The sequence below is a fragment of the Echinops telfairi genome, unplaced genomic scaffold, assembly GCF_000313985.2.
Source record: "Echinops telfairi isolate 266 unplaced genomic scaffold, ASM31398v2 ScPeMD7_7417;HRSCAF=8455, whole genome shotgun sequence".
NCBI classification, from domain to species: domain Eukaryota; kingdom Metazoa; phylum Chordata; class Mammalia; order Afrosoricida; family Tenrecidae; genus Echinops; species Echinops telfairi.
The window spans coordinates 2737986-2756524 of NW_022111317.1; the positions used below are offsets into that span (position 1 = coordinate 2737986).

The window sequence follows — 18539 nt, forward strand, 5'->3', positions numbered from 1 at the left end:
CTGCGTGCCAAGCCTGCCTCCCGGGGGTCTGGAAGGATACCCACCCTTCTCTTGGTCTGTGTCCCCTCCATCTTCTGCACGTCAGGTTGGGCCCTCAGCACATTCGAGGCAGCCTCTTGTTGGGTTTTACTTTCAACCGCGGCCTGACCACACCCTAGAGAAACAGGAGCTAGACAGACTGCACCAACACTGTGCTTTTGTTCTGGTCTCTCCCCGGGGCGGGCGGGCGCAGAAACAATTGGTCCACTTGTCCGACTTTCTTCGTTGCCCTGGCGAGCTTAGGGACGACCCAGGGAGACCCGATGTCTTTGAATATGGCTGTCCTTGAAGCACGCGGAGTAAACGACGGCACGTACCAGCAGACAACTGGCTCCGGGGACAACAATAAGCCTGTGGCCGATGAGCCACAGCCAGACCGCTCCTCAGAAGCAAGACTGGTGATACTTTGTTTCACGTTGGACGGATGTCAGTGGGCATGGCCGGTCCCCGGAGGGCATGCTTGGTAGGGGGCTCTCCTTCAACGGCAACTGGCACCATGGCTGCAACAGTGGCGGTGAGACACCAGGCAGCTGTCTGTTCCGTGTGGGTACTGCTCAAGGGAACCGTGACAACAGAGGCGAGGGGTGTCATCTATCTGCAATCACACGGACACGACGGGGACCCATGGGAGCAGAGGGTTTTCGTTCATGAGGGAGGGTGGGCGAGGCTCCATCACTTGACAAAGAGCTCGTCCACGTCCCGACTGGTGCTCTTGGACCGGTGTTCTTGGGGCCCCTGCGTTGGTGTGTGGCTTGCTGGGCATGTTTCCAGATCGTTTTTTAAATCATCTCCAAAAGGTATCAGCCAAACCACCTGTGGTATGTGGTAGTCACATGATCTGTTGTCAATTTGAGAAGATTCAGAGTGAAGGGGTGGAGGTTAGCCTGTCAATCAGGTGGCAGCTTGCTGACCTCATTTGGAGGCCCTAAGGAGATAAATAGCTCAATGAACGTGAGACACACGGGGGAGACATAGCAGCTGACAAGACACATGGAACTATGCTAGTGCCCTGAGCTGGAGAAGCCACGTGGAGACCCCTACCAGCGCTTAGAAGCTTACAACGCCACGGGATCCACAAGACTTCCCACCCACTGGCCCGTGACCTTCCTGCATTCGGTTGGCGTCACTGCACGTGTCTCGTGAGTCTGAAAAGGACTTTATAGATTGGTGTTAGACATATAGGCTAATATCAGACTTAAGGACTTGATCTGGACTGGGCTATTTTTTCAACATTCAATTGTTCTTGTGTATTCAGCTCTTTCTTATACACATGAGTGTGTCTATGAATTTGGACTCTCATACCACCCATCTTTCGGGAGTGACTGGGAAGAGAACCTCCAGGAAGCAGGGCAACGCACAGGGGAGGGCAGTTATCCTGAGCAGCACTCAGCCAACAGTCGCTGGATGGGAGCTGGCTGGCCAAGGGGTCAGCTGCCTGAGCCCTGGGTACGGAGCCCGGCTGGGGCTGCTGGGTAAGCACAGGACTTACCTGCTCAACTCAAGGTTGGGGGTCCAAACCCACCAAGCACTCTCAAGGACAAGGGCGACAGCCTCAGAAACCCTAGGAGCGTGGCAGTGAGCGGCCGAGGGATGGGTTTGGTGGTTTGTCCTCAATGGAGAGAGACAGCGACAGGTGGGTGTAGACAGCTGCTTTTACTAATGAAGCTGCAGGGCCTGACTTCATTTCCCAACAGCTGACTCCTGGATACACCCCCAACCCCAGCAGCCCCGGGCGAGCTGCCCCTCTCTGCCCACAAAGGACGAGGGCATTCCACACTTGATGCTCCTGCCTGGGGCTCGTGTTCCAGGTCTGAGGGCCTGAAACCACACATGCTCCATGCCTGTGCTGCTGCACGGTGAACAAGGAGCTCGCACCCTCCACGGGGACCTCGTTTTGTCCTGCCTCGTGTCTTTTTCACACAAGTGTTGTGTGCCGTGTTGTGACAGACAATGACTGTCTGGGTCTGACTGCCCTGAGCCCCTCCCTTCTGGAGGAACGCACACACCGCTCCAACACCACAGGGCCCTTGGAAGCTCCAGCGTGTCCCCCCAACAGCGTGTGGTGAGTCACCTGGGCCATTTCTGACTCCTGATGTTCTTATTGGTCACTCACATCCTGGCCCGTGGCTGAGCGGACATCACTGCAGCCCACCGCCTTTGTGGGATGTGCCCCGTAGAAATGGCAGCAAGCCTGGGTGGACGTGGGCTCTGAGGTCTTCCCAAATACACGCTCAGGAATGCACCTGCTTAAGGCACAGGGATGGGAAACGTCTCCTTAAAATCAACCTGGATTTGTCATGTTTAAGAAGCACCTTTCTGTCCCCCACCCAGTGACTTAGGGCTTCCTGCTAAGGGTGGCCGACACACTGACGGAGAGCCCCTTGCTTCTGGCTTGTGGGAAGCCACCGTCCAGCTTGAAGGACCCCACCCCTAGCAAAGGGTTTTTTCTGCCATCCAAGAAAGCAAAACACCAGCAAACAAAAAAACACCATGTGGTGTGTTGCCCATTCGCCAGCAGCAGACTGGGAGGCCTGGGGATGCAGGCACGGTGCCCCTGGGAGTGCAGGCCTGCCTGTGCTCACTCGCGGCCAGTCCAAGGGGCCCCAACTGGGTGCTGGGTGCACAGTCCCTTCCAAAGGGAGCAGCCGCAGCAGAAGGGTTCCCCCACTCCCACACCAGGGCTGCCCCCCCACCCCCACCCCCGGCTCCTGGGCCACAGGCTGGCCACTGAGCATAGAGAAAGGCAGGCAGGCGGGTGGGCGGCGTCGACATGTGACTTTTTATTTCCGCACGCAATGTAATGCTTAGGCACACTGCTCGGAATGCTGCTCTAAAAAAATCGTTGGCCATGTTTCAGAATACCCTTTTGGTTTTAAATACTGGTCAGGACAGACCGAGGGCTGTAAAAAGGTGCAGGTCGTTTTTGATCACAGAAATGAGAACTGATTTGCATCTAAAGGTGCAAGAGGTGAAGTCAGTTAACCCTTTCAGCAGACGTGTGGCAACACACGGTATATTGCTTCAGCCGTTTGAGAAGGCGGTGATGTCTTTTTACACTGACATAGAAAATTATAAATTACATTGAATTAGTATCCATAATCATTACATATATGTACACAAACCAGTTATTTAAAAAACAAAAACACACTGGTTTATAATTGACGAGTGGGAACCTAGCGTGGGACACAGGCTGCCCAGGTTGCCAGTGCGCACGAGCGGGGCGGGGCCCTGCGCAGGCCTGTTCTGCGCATGTGGGCGGCGTCTGCACTCCGGGGACAGGAGCTGGCCGACCGCCGTCTGTGTGCCGCCTGTACAGATGGCTCCGGGACTTCCGAACTCAAGGGTGCCGGCCAGCAAGGATCAACTTGGTGAATGGGTTAAAGAGGCAGATGAACGACCCCAAACAGAACAGAACAGAAAGCCAAAAAGAACCCAAACCACGAGCCATCTCCACTGCAAAGACTAGTGTTTCACCTGCGGGAGAGTCATTTCGAGCAAACAAGACTGTAACAGAGCACACGGCCTCACAAAAATGTCAATTATCAACTAGGCTGCAGCAATAAATACTTAATCTCTACCGACAGACTTAACATTGTTGATCCGTTTGAAACAATAGAGAAAACAGTTACCAAAACTGCTTATAAAAAGAACACCAGAGATCCCGTAATCACCTTTGTGGCATCAGAACAGCCAAATCAACACGCAGGCCTCTCACGCCCTCAGCTCCTTTTGTCTGCCTGGAGGGGGAAGGGATCCAGGACTTTGTACAAGGTGGAAAATGTATGAAAACTGCCTAGCACTTTGGTCACACTAATAATTGTCAAATAGTTATGTTTCAAATACAATAGATCTGTGTATTCACTTTATAAAACTATTCTTCCAGCCATTTTAACTATAGAATTACGACTATTATCGCATGGCTGGCAGGCCGTATTTCACAGGCCCCATTATTTAGAACATACAATATAAACATACAGGGAAATCCTTGGCATTGGCCAGTGTGCAGTCTTTGTACACGTCGGGTGCTCTGTACAACGTCTCAGCGTCGAGTGGAGAGGGTGCTGGTCCTGAGCCTGTACACCAAGTGCAGCGGTGACTGGCTGGGAGGCTCCGCTGGCTGGAACCCTCCGGAGGCCCCGGCGATGGTGGTCTGTGGTCCTCAGCAGCAGCAGCAGCAGCAGCTCACTCATCATACTGGGCCATTGACCATCGTGTCGCTGGGTGCACTTGGCTGGTCAGTCCTGAGGGGCGAGACAGACAGGTGAGACGCATGCCACTGGCAAGCGGGGAGAGGCAGTGGCCCCTGGCTCCTTGGTGGCGGGGAGCACAAGTTTTATTGTCATTTAGCTAAGCCCAGCCCAAGGCTGGCACCAAATTTAACACCTCATCCACAAATTTAATTCCAGAAGACCCAGTGAGTCACACCTGAACTTTCCCTAGCAGCTGGTGGTACCTGGCCCAGGCTGAGCTGAGAAGGGTATGCCCCACGGGACCCCTACCCACTGCCGGGGGGGATGAGAGCAGCAGCTGGTCTTGGAACGCCCCTTAGAGCTCTGTGCTTACCTTGAGTCCCCAATGTGGCCTGTCACTGGGAAGGGGGGGAGGCACACCCACATGGTGAGTGCCCGGTAGCAGAGTGGTGCCAGGACAGGGCCCACCCCATCTCTGGAGAGGCCAGGCACCAGCCGGGCTCTGGTGAGGGCCTGGAGAGGGGTGCCTGCCAGCACCTTCTGAGCCAGACTTCAAGACCAGCACAAGAGCATAGACACCTCGCACACCATGCCCTCTGTTCCCCAGAGGACCCGAGCCTGCCTGCACCACACCTATGGGCTGGTCCTTAGAAAACACCTCAATCTCGCTCGGGAGTTCTCGGCACCCCAAGGACAAGAACGCCCTGCTTGTCCAGCACAGCAGCTGGCATGTAGTCCTCACTGACAGACATCAGGAGGGAGCACTGAAGGCTAGTCCAAGGGCCAGACCCTGCCTGTGATGGGGGCCAGGGGGCTGACCTTCCACACTGCCAGTGCCTGAGCCTGAGGTGACACAACACGAGGGCCTTGCTGAGGCCCTGAGGCCGCTCACCACACCCTGTGTACCTCCTGGGTGCTCCTGGACTCGCTCACCAACCTTGTGCACCCTTCTTCCAGGGGCCCAGTTCCCTGCCTGCTACGCAGCTGCTCCCCCTCTTCCCGGGGCTTCTCCCACCAGCACACTCCCCGCACCCCACCCTGCTCAGTCTGGGTCTGCGAGCATGAGCCAGGAGGGAGCAAGTGGGCCCCCCTGCACCCAGACCCAGGACCACCTCAGACCCCAGACCTCTCAGGCACGTTCTGGAGTTTGTGTGTGTGGAGGGTTTTCCAATCCAAGTAAACTATCCTGCAACCGGCCTGAGAGACAGACCAATGGCAGGCAGGTGGGTGTGACTGGTGGAGAGAGGGTGCCCTCTGCTGGTCTCCCCTGCGCATTACCCACAAAATACCTGGACAGAAAGGAGCCCTGGTAGCTGGGGGGCGAACACCGGACAGCGCCCCACCAAGCCAGTGATCCAAGCCCACCGCTGCTTCCCCGAACAAGGCAGGCTGCTCCTGTGAAGACACACTTTCCCCTGTGAGCGAGCCACTCCGGCAGTGGTCTGTATTGGGGGGGGGGGCTCTAACATGGCTTACAAGCCACCTGCTCCTGTGGGACAGAGCCACCAAGGCCCAGCGGGGGAGATGGGGCAGGATGCTTCCAGAGGCTGGAGGCCAAGGACAGCCCACAGGGCAGCAGCTCCACAGTGGCCTGCAACCCTGCCAGGGAACATACAACTCCCAAGAAAGGCTGACCAGGGCCCCTTGGGCCAAGGACCTGACTCAGCCCCGGGGCCACCTGAAGATGCCCCAGATGAGGGGCTCACCTCTCCCCTCGAGGCCCAGTGCCTGGCTGGCCTCCCTGAGCACTCAAGAGGGCCATATCCAATCCTGAGGGGTCACAGGACCCCCCCTCCCCACCCAGGGCCATCGTTGAAGTCTCTCCTCCAGCCTATGGGGAGGAGCTACATGCGAGAGCTGGGGGCCTTGACAGGGTTTCCAGGCACAATGAGGACTGGCTGCCAATCCTGGACAAAGCCCGGTATTGTCTCAACTCAAGAACTGACCCTGCCTTCTCAGAACAAGGGCTGCTGATGGCCCATCCCGGACCCCAAGGCCTGAGAATGGCCTCTGGGCACTGCTACATTCCCAGGGTAGCTGCCTTGGTGTCCCTGGGATGGAGGACCACCACTGTGCTGAGGAACCTGGTGTTGATGGGGGTGTTACCTCTGCTCTGGGCTGCTGGGGACCTGGGGGGCCGTGGCCTTGGCCTCCGTCACCTCGGAGCTCTCCTCCAACACGTATTTACAAGCAGCATCCTGAGAGGTAGGCAGTTTCCCGTCCTCACTGCAGGAGAGAGAGTGACACTGAGTCACATGGGGGGTGGGGCTGGGCAGGACACGGACGCATGCAGACGGTGTGGTGGCCATGGAGCATGCTTGGGGACAAGCACGGGGACACAAGAGGTGGGATGCAGAGTGTCAGGAGAGGGACGCGCACCGCACATACCGGTAGGACTTCAACACTCTGAAGCCAAGTGTGCAAAACAGAAAGAGAAATGTACAAGAGTTTCAGAACACTCCCACACTGCCGGTGGGACCCTAGCCCACGCCTGCACACCAGCAAAGCTGCGGGCTCGGCAGGCTCAAGCCAACCTGTTTGAAGGAACAAGTCTTCCGTTAAAGGGGCCAAGCCCACAGGGAGGGCTCCTTGAGCCAGCCAAGGGGTGACCCCTAGCCCATGCAAGTATAAGCCGCCCCAACGGGGAGACTGCCTTGGAGCAGGAAAGGCAGCATGCTCCCAGTGGATGGGTGAACGCAAGGCGCTTAGCTTTCCCCCACCCCGCCCAATACTGCACCCCATGGCTAAGTACTGCGTGGTGACCTGACCTCTCTGCCCCCTGGGTTTGCTCACAAAAACCCTTGTTTGTGGACAGCTAGTAGCACGGCCTCCCAGAGATTCAGTGAGGTCTGTGTGATGCTCTGTTGAGTCCTGAGCAAGAGTCTCCTCCGCTTGGCTCTTCTTCCCGGTTCACGGTCCCTGCCCCACCCTCCAGCCAAAGCAGCAACAGGGTCTGGGAAGCGCACCTGGCTTCTGCAGCTCAGACCGGTGTGCTCCTGGTCTCGGCGGCAGCCCTGGGCTGGCTGGGAGGATGGCCAAGGTGCACTGACCATTCCCACGTAGTGTTTCCAACTCTGCGCCTCCAGCCCACAGCCCCTGGCAGGCTCCTAGCCAGCCTTGAGAGCGTGACCCCTCCAAATGCCCCAGTGTCCACTGGCCGCCTTCTGCAGTCTCCGGAGATGGAGAGTGGCAGCCACCGGCACTGCGCCTCGCTGCTCACTCGCCCAGCCCAGGGGGCCACTCTGCAGCCTGTTCTCTGACTTGGGCGACCTCCCTTCTCGTGGTGGTGTGCAGAATTCCTTGAACAAAGGAGTGACCGTGTTCTATTGTTCTATCTTCTCCACCTGCCCTTGCAGGGCCGGACACCCGCCCCCTCCAGGAAGTGCACTCCTGGAGGCAGCCCAGCCTGTTCTCAGCTTTGCACTTACACTTCTGCACACTGGGCGAAAAGCTCCTTTCTGCCCTCAAGCAGTGGAGACCATGCCAGATGGGCCAGCAGTTCCTCTTCTCTAGGAGCGAGGTGCCTTGCTGGAGAGCAGCAGGGAGGATGTGTGCTGGGTGAGGTGCCCTGGAGCAGCACTGCGGTGTGAGGAGCAGGCAAGCTTGGGGCCTCTTGCCTCCAGCCCAGCACTCTGACCCACACAGCATCCATCCCGAGACCCAAAGAGGTCCGGACAATGGGCAAGCAAGTCTCCCTCTGGGCTCCCTAAGGAGTCCACAACATCTGTTACTGCCCATGATTCCAGAGCAGGTTTCCAAGAGCTGGCTATGCATTTTTCGGGGACAGTCTTAAGTTTTAAGGACGACTTTGTGCACCTGTGCTTGCATGCATCGGTTGGGTCTTCTCTCGGCAGTCTTGACTCACTGCCACGTTGACCACGTCTCTCATGTCACCTCTCCAGCAGAGAGCCAGGCTGAGGCGGCCCCCCCGAAGGGCCCAGCTGAGCTTCATTCTTTACTGGTCAGCTGTCCATGCTTGGCTCTCACTGTGACCCACCTTCTGATCCACGACTTTAGCAGTGAGCTTCTGTGGTGGCCTCCAGTCTGCCATTGCCCCAGAGAGGCACGAGAGTGACAGTGGGGCCCACAGGTCCACTTCTCACCGAGGCACGCACAGTCCATCAGGCCGGAACTGGCATGCACTTCAAGCCCCCCGGCTCTTTGATTCCATGCACAAGGGCTCCCCCATACATAGCTCACGGGAAACAGAATGATAGATCCCAGATTGCCCTGCAAAGGGTGTGAAGCTCCCTACATGAGCAAACAAGAGGACGAGGCAGAGGCGAGGCAGCACCCAGCCTCCCTTGCCCCATGAAGGCTCATTTTTGGTCGAGCGGCCGCCAGCCCTAACCCCCGACTGTGCAGCGTGGCGAGGCATGGCAGGCCGCCCACGTTACCTTTTGAAGACGGCTGTCTCAGTCTTGGCGTCCACCGTGAGGCTGAGCGTCTCCTTCATGCCGCCATTCATCACTGTCTCGGTGACCTTGTCCGTCCTCTCGGCATCCTCCTCCCCGTCAGAGCTGGCCTCCATGACCACACTGCCCGGCACTGGGAAGAGCCCGAGGCACAGGTCACATACACCACCACCACCACCCCACCCCGCAGGTGGAAACACACCCCCCTCCACCCCCATCCCAAGGCAGGCTCCAGTCTGTATATCTGAGCCCATAGCTGGGGCGCAGCAGGTGTGTCCCTTCACTCTGACCCCCAGGCTCCCTGCTCCAGTGTACCCCCCACCAAACTTTCCTGCCTAGGGCCCCCATTTGGGACCCTTTTTCTTCGGCCCCCAAATTCCTTGACAGGAGACGATGGGACCCTGGATTACGGGTCCGTGCTCTCAAGTCACCGGCTGGACGCCAGCCGCAGACCCCCCTCCAAAATTGCTACAGGACACAACACCGACAAGAACAACCAGCCAAGCACGAGGGACTGGTCTGCCTCCTCCCAGGGCTTCGTGTCCACCTTCCCAGTCCTTGTCCCTCCTGGGTTCGTGCACTGTCGACCAGGGACAGCCGCCTGCTCTGAGGACTGCCTGCATGACCAGAAAGCATCCAGAACCCAACGGGCTCCCGTGGAGACCACTGGTCAGTTACTGCTGGGAACCACGTGAAGCAGGCTAATGGTGGGGGGGCGGCGGGTGTACGGGACTTGCCACGACGACACCCGGGAGCTGGGTGATGACTGGGTGAAAAGACCAGGGCAAATTCTGCACCAGCCACAAAGGAGCTAGGAGTCAGGGCTGGTCTGCCTTGCGGACATAGCAGACAGCGTGGCCAACAAAGCCTGAGCAGCACCACAAGCTGCTCCGAGCCCCCCACTCCTACCTTCTGGCTGCACCGTCAGGGCTGCCGCATTGGTGGTGAGGGGGTCCAGGGACTCGGCGCTGGTCTCCATCTCCACGGGCGAGTTACTTCTCACAGAGTCTTTTGTACTGCAGGGAGATCAGAGACTGGATCCCACCCTGGTCGTCACAAACCTCAGAGATGACTCCCAGCTCCCAAGAGAGACAGACAGCTGGGTCAGTGTCTCAGCAACAAGCCCAGCCAGAGCAGATGACTGCCTGGAGCAGACCAGGTGGGCCGGGAGTATCCTCAACAGAGCAGCAGGGACTTCCCAGAGGCCCCCACGGCTCCCACGTCCAAGCAGCACAGCGCTCCAATGGAACGGGGCCTGCGACCACTTTCACAGCGAGTGTGGCTTCCTGGCTTTCCCTCCAGAGAGCCATCCCTACGGGGACAGGGAGGAACAATCGTTCTCTTTCCAGGAGCAGAAAGCTTCAGGTTCCACTTGGAGCAGCAGCTGGGTTAGCAGTGCAACTCTAACCACTGCAACACCAGGTCTCCTGACACTGCCCACAAGGACACTCAATACCAGCTAACTGGATGACAGTGTGTGTGTAATTCCCCCGCCCCCCTCGTCCCCATCCTGCGTTTCTTACAGTCCCCCACGAAGTCCTCCCACATCCTCCCTGGCCTCGGGCTGGTCCATCTCCACGTTCCCTGCCTGGTCCTGCGAGTCCTCCCCGCTGCCCCTGCCCACTCGAGCTCCCTCTAGGGAACAGGGAACACTCACCTCAGCGAAGACGTGAACTCTGAAAAAGAAGCCCAGCCTGTCTCCTTCGCCGGCATGGGCTCCTCCGTGCTCCACACGTCAGACCCCACCGAGTCTAAGGGGGCACCGTGGGTGGTCTCCATGGGGACATCAAAGTTGGCTGACCAGCTGGGAGCTAGAGGAGGAGAACAGGCAGGGTTGCATGGATGCCGAGCGTTTTTCAAGAGCAGAGCAGCCACCACATGGGCAGCGACGGCCCGTGCTCTTCCAGCTGCGGGGGGTGGTGGGGTGGGGTGGGGTGGGGTGGGGTGTGGCAGAGTGCGATCCAAACTGGAAGGGCAGCTGAGACCCAGGGGAGGCCCCCAACTTGGAACCACGCAGAAGTCTCCTGCAGCAGCCTGCCCCACGCAACTCCTCCGTGGGTTTCCTGGCTGCAGATTCCACGGCCACTGACAGAGGACCCGAGAGTCATGTGACGCTGTGAGCACCTGTCTGAGGCCGCGGTGTGATCCACACCGAAGGCCAGTCTCTGGTCTGCATCAGCCAGCGCCTCAAGTGCTCGCAGGCTTCAGCAAGCCAGATGGCGTCATCTGCAGATGACAACCTGTTGAGTCTTGTCCACCCTGTCCAGCTCCTGGGGTCGTCTGCGGATATGACCCCAACACACACCTGCCCCTATTTGGAACCATGCAGTATGCCCTTCCTCTACTGAGCGCTTCCATCCTGTATGGTGCTATCCATAATTTGTTATGATCCACACAAGTAGATGCACTTTCCAGTCAATAAAACACAGGTGACCATCTTGCTGATGATCCTCTGCTTTTAGCTGAGATCCACGTGACGTCAGAAACAGTCTCATCCTCCTCAGAATCCAGCCTTTCAGGCAGCTGCCCATTGATTGTCTAACAAACACGATTCTCCTTGCGGCCAAACTGACAACGTTGGTATCAACAGCAAAACAAACCCACTTGCGAGCGGTCTCTCAGAAGCCCACAGGACAGAGGGCTGCGCCCGTCTAAGAAGCAGACTGCCTCTTCCTTCCCCCTCGGAGCGCTGGGTGGTCACACTGCCAACTTGCCAGCTCACAGCCCAGCACTCCGGCCACTGTGTCACCGGGGTTTCATTTGGGGAGACGGCCATGGCACAGCACTTTGCTGGGGTGGGGAGTGGGGCGAGGGCTCTGAAGAGCTCTCTTGTCCTGTCTTTACAACTTCTCTGTGAAACCATTCCCAAACAAAAGGTGCACTTTATGGTTAAGGACAGGCTGGGGGAAAAAAAAAAAAAGGACAGGCTGGGCCTCCCTGGAGCCTGGCACTCAGCACAAGCCACAGGAAACTTGCTGGTCCGGCTACTGGGCGCTGAGGGGACAAGCCTGGGACTTCCTGGAGGACGTGAAGCACAGCAGTCACTGGGGAAACCCCAGTGCCAATCCTTGGGGCTCTTTCCTGTTTGTAGACGTACACAGCTCAAAGGTCTGGCTGTGGGAACCCCAGCAAACCCCAACAGCATCTGCACAGTGCATGCTCGACAGGACTGGTCTTCCACTCACGAGTCTTCGCTTTGTCTTGCCACAGCAGCAGTCTCTCCGAGGACTATGGCCAGTGCACTGTGTCCCCAGCACGCTCACCCAGCATCCGTTCCTGTAGCGTGCCAGCAAAGGTGTCAGTCCAACAGGAGGAGCCCCGCTTGGGCGGCCTCACCCTGGTTGGTGGAGGAGCCCTCTTGCAGCCAGGGTGCGTCGGCCCATCCTGATGGGGGTCGTTGCTCTGTTCCGTTGCCCTCTAGTTTATTCAAGCAAAACGCCCTTCTCCCGGGACGGACCCCCCAGGTGAACACACTCCAGGGCAAGCCTCGCCCCCTCCTCCTAAGGCCTATTCTCGCTGGACGTCTTGCAGTTGTCACGCGTCGGCCCTCCTTTAGTCTTTCTTGGTCACGGTCCAGCTTTCCCAGGCCAGGCCCAAACCACAGCGTGGTTCAGCCCCTCTCCCTCCATGTCTCCCAGCGCCCGAGCCCAGCCCACAGCGGCCAGGAGTGCCCTTACGTTCATTCAAGTCCACCTCCATCTTGTCCTCCGTGCTGGCGCTACTGGGCTCAAACAGGTCTTGCTTGGCTCCGTCCTCCTCTTCCGAGTCGGTGCTCTCCTCGCTGTCCGTGCTCCCCGAGCTACAAGAAGAGGGGCAGGGGTGACACGCTGCACGCTGCTTCCCGGCGGCACACCAACCTGGGGACCCCAAAGGGCAGACACCAGAACACGGCCCCTCCCCTGGTTCCCGGCTCTGCCCCACTCCTCTGCCAGCACGTCTGACTCACTCACTGCACCCGACCCTTCACCTTGTACATTCCACCCTCCAGCAGGCCACCTGCAGACAGTCGGTCAAGAGCCCCTCTTCCCTTCTAACCCGCCACGACACTGACAAGTCGTGAGAGCAGGCCCTTCAGCCACTGGTGTGACTTCTCCGCTGTCATACAGCCGATTCTGATGCTCAGCGGCCCCACGAGGCAGCGCAGGGCTGCACCCGGGCTTTCCAAGGCGATGCCAGCAGACATGCATTTCTTCCCAGGTGGCGGGGCTGTTAGCAAGCCCCACTCAGCTCGCCAACCCCTTACTTCTGTGCTAACTCAGGAACCATCCCACTTATAGACACCTCTTAGTCGTTGGAAAAAATCCCCGTCTCTCTCCAGCGATGTGTTTTTTGCCAGGGATAAATGGGGGACTTGTTGGGGGCGACTGAACGTCCAGGCCACACTGTATCCCTAAGGAGAAGCCTGGTCATGGTGTCCTACTGATGCATTGGGTTGCTAGCCTCTTGAAAGGGACTTCCTATCTGTGGTCCCGAGAGCGGCTGGCTGCTCCCACAGTCTGTGTGCTGGGTTTGATGACGACTCTCCCTCCTCTTCGGAGGAGAGACAAAATGTACAATCAGTGGAATTTTTCCCCTGAGATGTTTGGCAGATTCGTCCATGAATCTGTGTGTGTGTGTGTGTGTGTGTGTGTGTGTGTGTGTGTGTCTTAACTTCTAGCACAGACACATGTCTCTGTGGGCCATCGATGAAGAAGTCTTGTTTCTATCACCAAGGCCATATTTTCTAGCTATTATTCTTTCCAGTTTTGTTTCCAACTTTTGCCCTCCAATCAGCAATAATTATCAATGCATCTTGACTTGCCTACTTGATCAATTCAGACTGAAAAGCTTGTTAAATCCCGGCTCTTCATTACTGGCTTTCTGGGTTGACGTGCAAATGTACACAGCTGCATTAACTCTACCTTCCCTGTACGCATACAGATGTTATCCCATCACAGACAGTGCTGTCTTTCAAGGACCATCTATGTTGTCAAATTCACAAGACGCCTTCACAAAGTTCGTGGGGGGAGAAAAAAAAGGAATGAAAAGAGAATGGAATTCTTCCACAGTTTGTTGAGTTCCCCCGGCAGACACCCTGGCGCGTCTGTCCCACTCCTGGGTGCCACACCACATAAACCACCACTACCACCCCCCCTCACCTGGACCGTCTCTGGGACTCCGGAGCGAACGCAATGTGTTTTTCCTCCCAGATGTCCTCCTCGTCGGAGCCCCCGTCATCAAACTGCTGTATCCGCTCCTTACAGCAGGCTTCAAACAAGGCAATATTGCCCTGTGCGGTCAGGAGAGAGAGACAGAGCCACGCTTCACATCTCCTGCCTCTTCTCCCCAAAGGGACCTGGGTAAACTCGACTTGGATTCCATCGGGAGATGGTTGGATTTGAACAGTTACCAGTGTTTGTTCTGTACTATCTATCGTCAGTGCCCACTGCTCTATTTCCTTTACATCACAGGGCAGGCCACCGACACCGGTGCACAGCCTTAGCTTCCTGTTCTCCGGGGAACGGAGCAGCATGGCCCATGTCCTCCTTGCCATCTCCCTCTGCCCAGTAAGAGCACTGTGTTCCTGTGGACGCCCCGCGCCTGCCCAAGGTGTCCTGCTGCCGCACGAGCAACCCCACATCCACGCAGGCCCCACACGGCTGAGGGAGGTCTCCTCTACATACAGGGCAGTCACCGTGATCCTGGTGGCCCTGGACCCCAGGCACGTTTTACACTGGCTGCCGCTCACATGGTCACGGGCCTGGCCGGCAGGTGAGCAGTGGACAGAGCAGAGAGACCTCCCTGGAGAGGCCCCGCTCGCCCTTCTCCAGGGGCTGTCCTCATACTTACACTTTCGTTTGTGTTCAGAGTGAAGTTGATGTCTGACACCCGATCAAAAGACACACTGTGAAGAGAGGGCAAGGCAGGGTGTTGTTAGCACCCCACACGGGGCGGCTCCCCACACCGTGCTTCACCGTCCCATGCAGGCACAACCGTCAAGGGCAGGAGGCGTGCTCCTGGGTCAGACTGGGAAGGGACCTGGCCACCTTCGAACAAGAAACCCAAGATAGAGAGTCTACCATCTACAGGGGACACAGGGGAACTGTGTCTAACTTTGTCCTGGCAGGAAGCTGTGGGGCAATTAACACAACGTTTTCAAGTCGACGCTGGCCAGTCATGACCCCATCATTACCCCACTACCAGATTGAGATGGAGTCACTCTGAGAGTCTAAGCAAGCCGAGGAGGGACAGCCCAGCCCTGCCCATGCAGGGCACCCCCGGGAGGGGGAGGGGCGCTGTGGCGATGAGCCTATTGCAGAGCCTGGCTGGAGTAGGCACCACTTGCTGTGCCTCAGACGCAGTCCTCTTAGCACCTGCACCCAATGTCACACAGCTGCCACCAAAGGCTAGGGCTCAGCCTGCCACGGAGCATCTACTGCCAGCAAGAACTCCTGGGCAGAAGCAGGAAGGCTGCTGGGAGAGCGCCCAGCCAAGGGCCAGTCCAGCTGTGTGTACACTGCTGAGATTTTCTCGTGGAGTTTCAGAAAGGAGGCTGCTTCCAGGGGCCCTGTTCCCTGTGGTCAGGAGCTGGAACCTGCCTTCCGCTCGCCAATGTGGCGGCTCGCTGGCTGCCAGGGTTGGTGGTGCATGAAAGCCAAGTCTGTCTTGGAGAGAAGCTGCTCCTGGCGTGGGACAAAGCAGTGCTGATGGCCTAGTAATTACCAAGGAGTACCCACGCCCGCCACCAAACAAATGTTTTCCAAAGCTATGTATTTAAATTTACTACTAGGTCCAAATGTAACACGAGGGATGTTCTGTCTGTTCGGGAAGTTGACGAATATCCAGAACGACATTTGTCAACAAATGAATTTCACCTTTTTTGAAACAAGAAAACTACTCGTACTTGAGTTTTTCCCATAGCACTGTCCTTAGAAGCTGTGTTCAACATCACAAGTTTCTGCAGCATTTTTCCAGAGCAAGAAACAAAATTTCACAGCTGCACACTGCTCTCTTAAATTGGACATCACAAAAAATGAGGTTCAAGCCAAACTTCTTAAAAAAAAAAAAAAAAAATCACTGTGATCAAAGGGAACCTTCCCAGGAGATGCCACTGGGTGCAGTAACTCAGAGCGAGCTGCTGGATGTTCACCTAGCGGAGAAAACGCATTCTACGAGAGCTCCGTCCAACAGAGCTTTTGTCCACTTTTGGGGGGAGGGTGTGTGTGTGTGTAGGAGTACCCCCCCCCTCCATACTTGGTTGCTGATAGGCTGCTCCCAGAGAGCCCAGTGATCTCAGAAACCCCATGGGGTTTGGTCCTACAGGGGTGCCAAGAAGCTGGCTTGACCCAGGGCAGTGGGCCTGGTTTGGGTTGGAGTGCTACAGAGATCCAGTTGAAACTCAGACCTCGCTCATCACCATGGTGACCTGGGGCCCAGGGCCCAAAGATGCATTGCCTAACAAAGTCAGACATTGAAGGAACGAAGTCCAGCCCCCAAGTGGGGCTGCCTTCCCTGCAGAGGGTCCTCGGTGCTCCTGAGCTGGGCCCCACAAGGACAGAGGGGAACCCCAGGGTGCCAGACCCTCCCTCCTACCCACCCAGGAATGCCCAACCAGCAGGCTCAAGATCTCCCTGGAAACGGACACAGAAACAGGTACTCACTTGCCAATGTCATCCTGATCTGCGAACTTCTCATCGTTGAAGCCGAACTGGTCAATAAAATTGGACGTCATTTGTTGCATCTGATAATCAGAAAAGGCCTGGCAACCCCAGGACCAGTGACAGTGACATAATGATTCTAATAACAGTCTACACGCTACTTGCCCATTTCTGTTCTAGAAATCATTCTATTTAGGTAGCCATAGGGTTTAAAGAGTTGGGGTGTTTTTCTAAAAAGAAAATTAAGTAATTTGAGATACCATTTTGTCCCCCCCCCACCAAAAAACAAAACAAAACGGGAGCTTTTAAAACGTGACCCCTCAGGTGTGCTGTGTATGACACCGTAAATGTAGGTGACAAACCACGAGAGTCACTTCAAAGAGGTGACTGAGTGAGACGTGACCACCTGAAATTACCAATCACCTCCACACACCACCAACCTTATCCTTATAGCTAACCCGGGGGCCCGCCCCACCCCACTCCCCATGCCCCACAGTCAGCCCCAGGACAGTGACCGTTGCAGTCCCAGTCCTGCAGACAGGACACCAGGTAAAGAACAGACGTGGTCTCAGAGGCAGGTGGGCACAGACTGTAGCCCAGGGCCACTTTCTGAGCCTTCTTGAGCTCTTGTCTGGGAGGCCGAAAGGGAGGCAAGAGGCTGCTGTGCGCTCACCAGAAGCACCACCACCAGGCCCAGGGCCAGCAAGCAAGCTCCCCCATCACCCGGGACGAAGGGAGTGCAGACCAGCCATAGTTGTGCACCAACTCTGCCCCGAGAATGAGAGCGGAGACCTCCCAGCAAGGCACGGGGGTCCAGCATGTTCCTAAGGCCACTGGTACACTGAGCTAGGTGGACCGTCTGGACCTGACCCTGCACCCAGCCCAGGCTTCACTGTGGGCACAGCCTAGACACAGGGCTGCTCACTGCAGTGGAAGGGAATTATGGCATGGATAATCTACATTACAGATAATTACCAAATACGTCTTATATTTGGCTTTGGAAGGCATCTTTTCCCTACGTTGCAAAAAATAAAAATGTTCTTTGGAGACTAAATCCTGGCTTTTCTCCAATCCAAGATGGTGGAAACCACCCCCCATCCACACTGCCCTGTGCCCCCAGAGGGGGTGAATATGTCTGGGTTCACGGGACAATGTTCGGGGAGGCATGGACATGTCACAGAAAAAGACTGGGGGTGTAGTAGCTTTAACTTCACAAGAAAAGGTCAGCTGCTGTGGCCAGGTCATGATTTCAGTAGCAGGAAGAGGCCATGGGGCTGGGGCCTGTGGTCGGGAGGGCCTCTGAAGCCAGAAGGGCACCAGCTAGAAGCCTACTGGTGGCCCTGGCTAGAGAGCAGTGGTAGGGCTGCTTGTGACCGGATGCTTGGGGCAGTCAGCCGTCTTCTCAAAGCCACTTGGTGGCAGACATAAGCCTGGGGCAGGAGAGTAGACTCATCATCACTGAGAAGCGGCCTGCTCAGGGTGCCTCCTGGGACAATGCCCTAGAGCTTGGGCCACAGGGACTTACAACAAGCTGGAAGGCGGTCCCGAGGTGCTGGGCGTCACTGCAGGTGGCTGCTCTCTGACCCTGCTGCAGGGACATGGCTTCCAAAGGGCAGCTGCCTCAAAAAAACATCACCAGAGAAAGAAACCAGCAAGGTGCCAGCGTGACTCAGAGCCATCTGTAAACATGACCGTCTCAGCGCCCACACCAAGCACCTGCTCAGGCCAACCTCCACCAGACAGCGACAGTGCAGTCACCGGGCTCTGTCCTGGCCCTGGGGTGAGATGAGGCTTGGAGGCGGGGGAAAAAAACCAAACAGCAGTTGGGGCCCAACAGGGAGGGGAGGTGTCTGTTCGCCCTGGCCACACCAGTGGACCCGGGCCTACATGCCCAGAGTGGACAGGCCTGGCAGACATAGATGCAAACTGTCAACAGGGGCTCCTGAACGTGACTGCCAGGAGAGAGCGCCGCGTCCCGTGATCCAGTCTCAACTTTCCCCAGCCAAGAGAGGGAGGTGAATTTGGGGGCAAGAGGCTAAGCAGAAGGGGTGGTGTGGGGGTCCGTGAACACCAAAGAGCAGGACTCCAACATCATGTTAACAGGGCCGGGGAGGGGCACTTTAAGCTGTGCTGTGTGTGTGTGGGGGGTGCAAGGGAGGGGGCGTTGTTACCTTTTACCATTGCTTGCACTTTTACCATTACTTGCACTTAGAGCAGTGGTTCTCAACCTTCCTAATGCCTCGACCCCTTCATACAGT

The 18539-nt window shown here is 56.9% G+C and overlaps 1 protein-coding gene across 14 annotated transcripts in view; it reads right to left on the reverse strand.

Moving 5' to 3' along the window:
- Window positions 1-2797: 2797 nt before the first annotated feature.
- Window positions 2798-18539, reverse strand: part of PPP6R3 (protein phosphatase 6 regulatory subunit 3) — a 97034-nt gene continuing 81292 nt past the window's right edge. For 4 of the 14 annotated variants that reach the window (XM_045297308.1, XM_030887562.2, XM_004713594.2 and 1 more), the window contains 10 exons: window positions 16285-16382; window positions 14474-14528; window positions 13783-13913; window positions 12322-12443; window positions 10302-10455; window positions 9554-9660; window positions 8627-8777; window positions 6618-6635; window positions 6336-6455; window positions 2798-4280 (listed from right to left, as the gene is read on the reverse strand). In XM_045297308.1, coding sequence (XP_045153243.1) covers window positions 4229-4280; window positions 6336-6455; window positions 6618-6635; window positions 8627-8777; window positions 9554-9660; window positions 10302-10455; window positions 12322-12443; window positions 13783-13913; window positions 14474-14528; window positions 16285-16382 — 1008 coding nt within the window. In that variant the 3' untranslated portion in view covers window positions 2798-4228. The remainder of the gene's footprint in view (window positions 4281-6335; window positions 6456-6617; window positions 6636-8626; window positions 8778-9553; window positions 9661-10301; window positions 10456-12321; window positions 12444-13782; window positions 13914-14473; window positions 14529-16284; window positions 16383-18539) is intronic. The other 10 variants (XM_030887561.2, XM_030887564.2, XM_045297312.1 and 7 more) reach the window with 5 other exon arrangements.